The 208-nt window shown below is 58.7% G+C and overlaps 1 protein-coding gene across 1 annotated transcript in view; it reads right to left on the bottom strand.

Moving 5' to 3' along the window:
• LOC119581736 (potassium voltage-gated channel subfamily KQT member 1-like) overlaps nt 1-208 on the bottom strand; it is a 16,549-nt gene that overhangs the window by 13,193 nt on the left and 3,148 nt on the right. The window contains exon 4 of the mRNA XM_037929868.1: nt 12-149. Coding sequence (XP_037785796.1) covers nt 12-149 — 138 coding nt within the window. The remainder of the gene's footprint in view (nt 1-11; nt 150-208) is intronic.

Raw genomic sequence — 208 nt, 5'->3', positions numbered from 1 at the left:
TCGTTACTCACCACACCCCACCAAAGGGCGTCGGCGTAGCTGGAGAAGTCTCCCTCGCCCTCGCCCGTTTCCTCCTTCTCCGCCAGGTACACGAAGTAGGATGAGAAGATGAGGCCAAGGAACCCGATGTAGAGGGTCGTGATCAGCTCCTGCGGGAGGATCGAGAGTAAGGATTGGCTAATCGGCGGCTTCGATTGGGGTAATGGGG

The sequence above is a fragment of the Penaeus monodon genome, chromosome 15, assembly GCF_015228065.2.
Source record: "Penaeus monodon isolate SGIC_2016 chromosome 15, NSTDA_Pmon_1, whole genome shotgun sequence".
Lineage (NCBI taxonomy): Eukaryota > Metazoa > Arthropoda > Malacostraca > Decapoda > Penaeidae > Penaeus > Penaeus monodon.
This window is presented reverse-complemented; position numbering and strand designations above follow the sequence as displayed.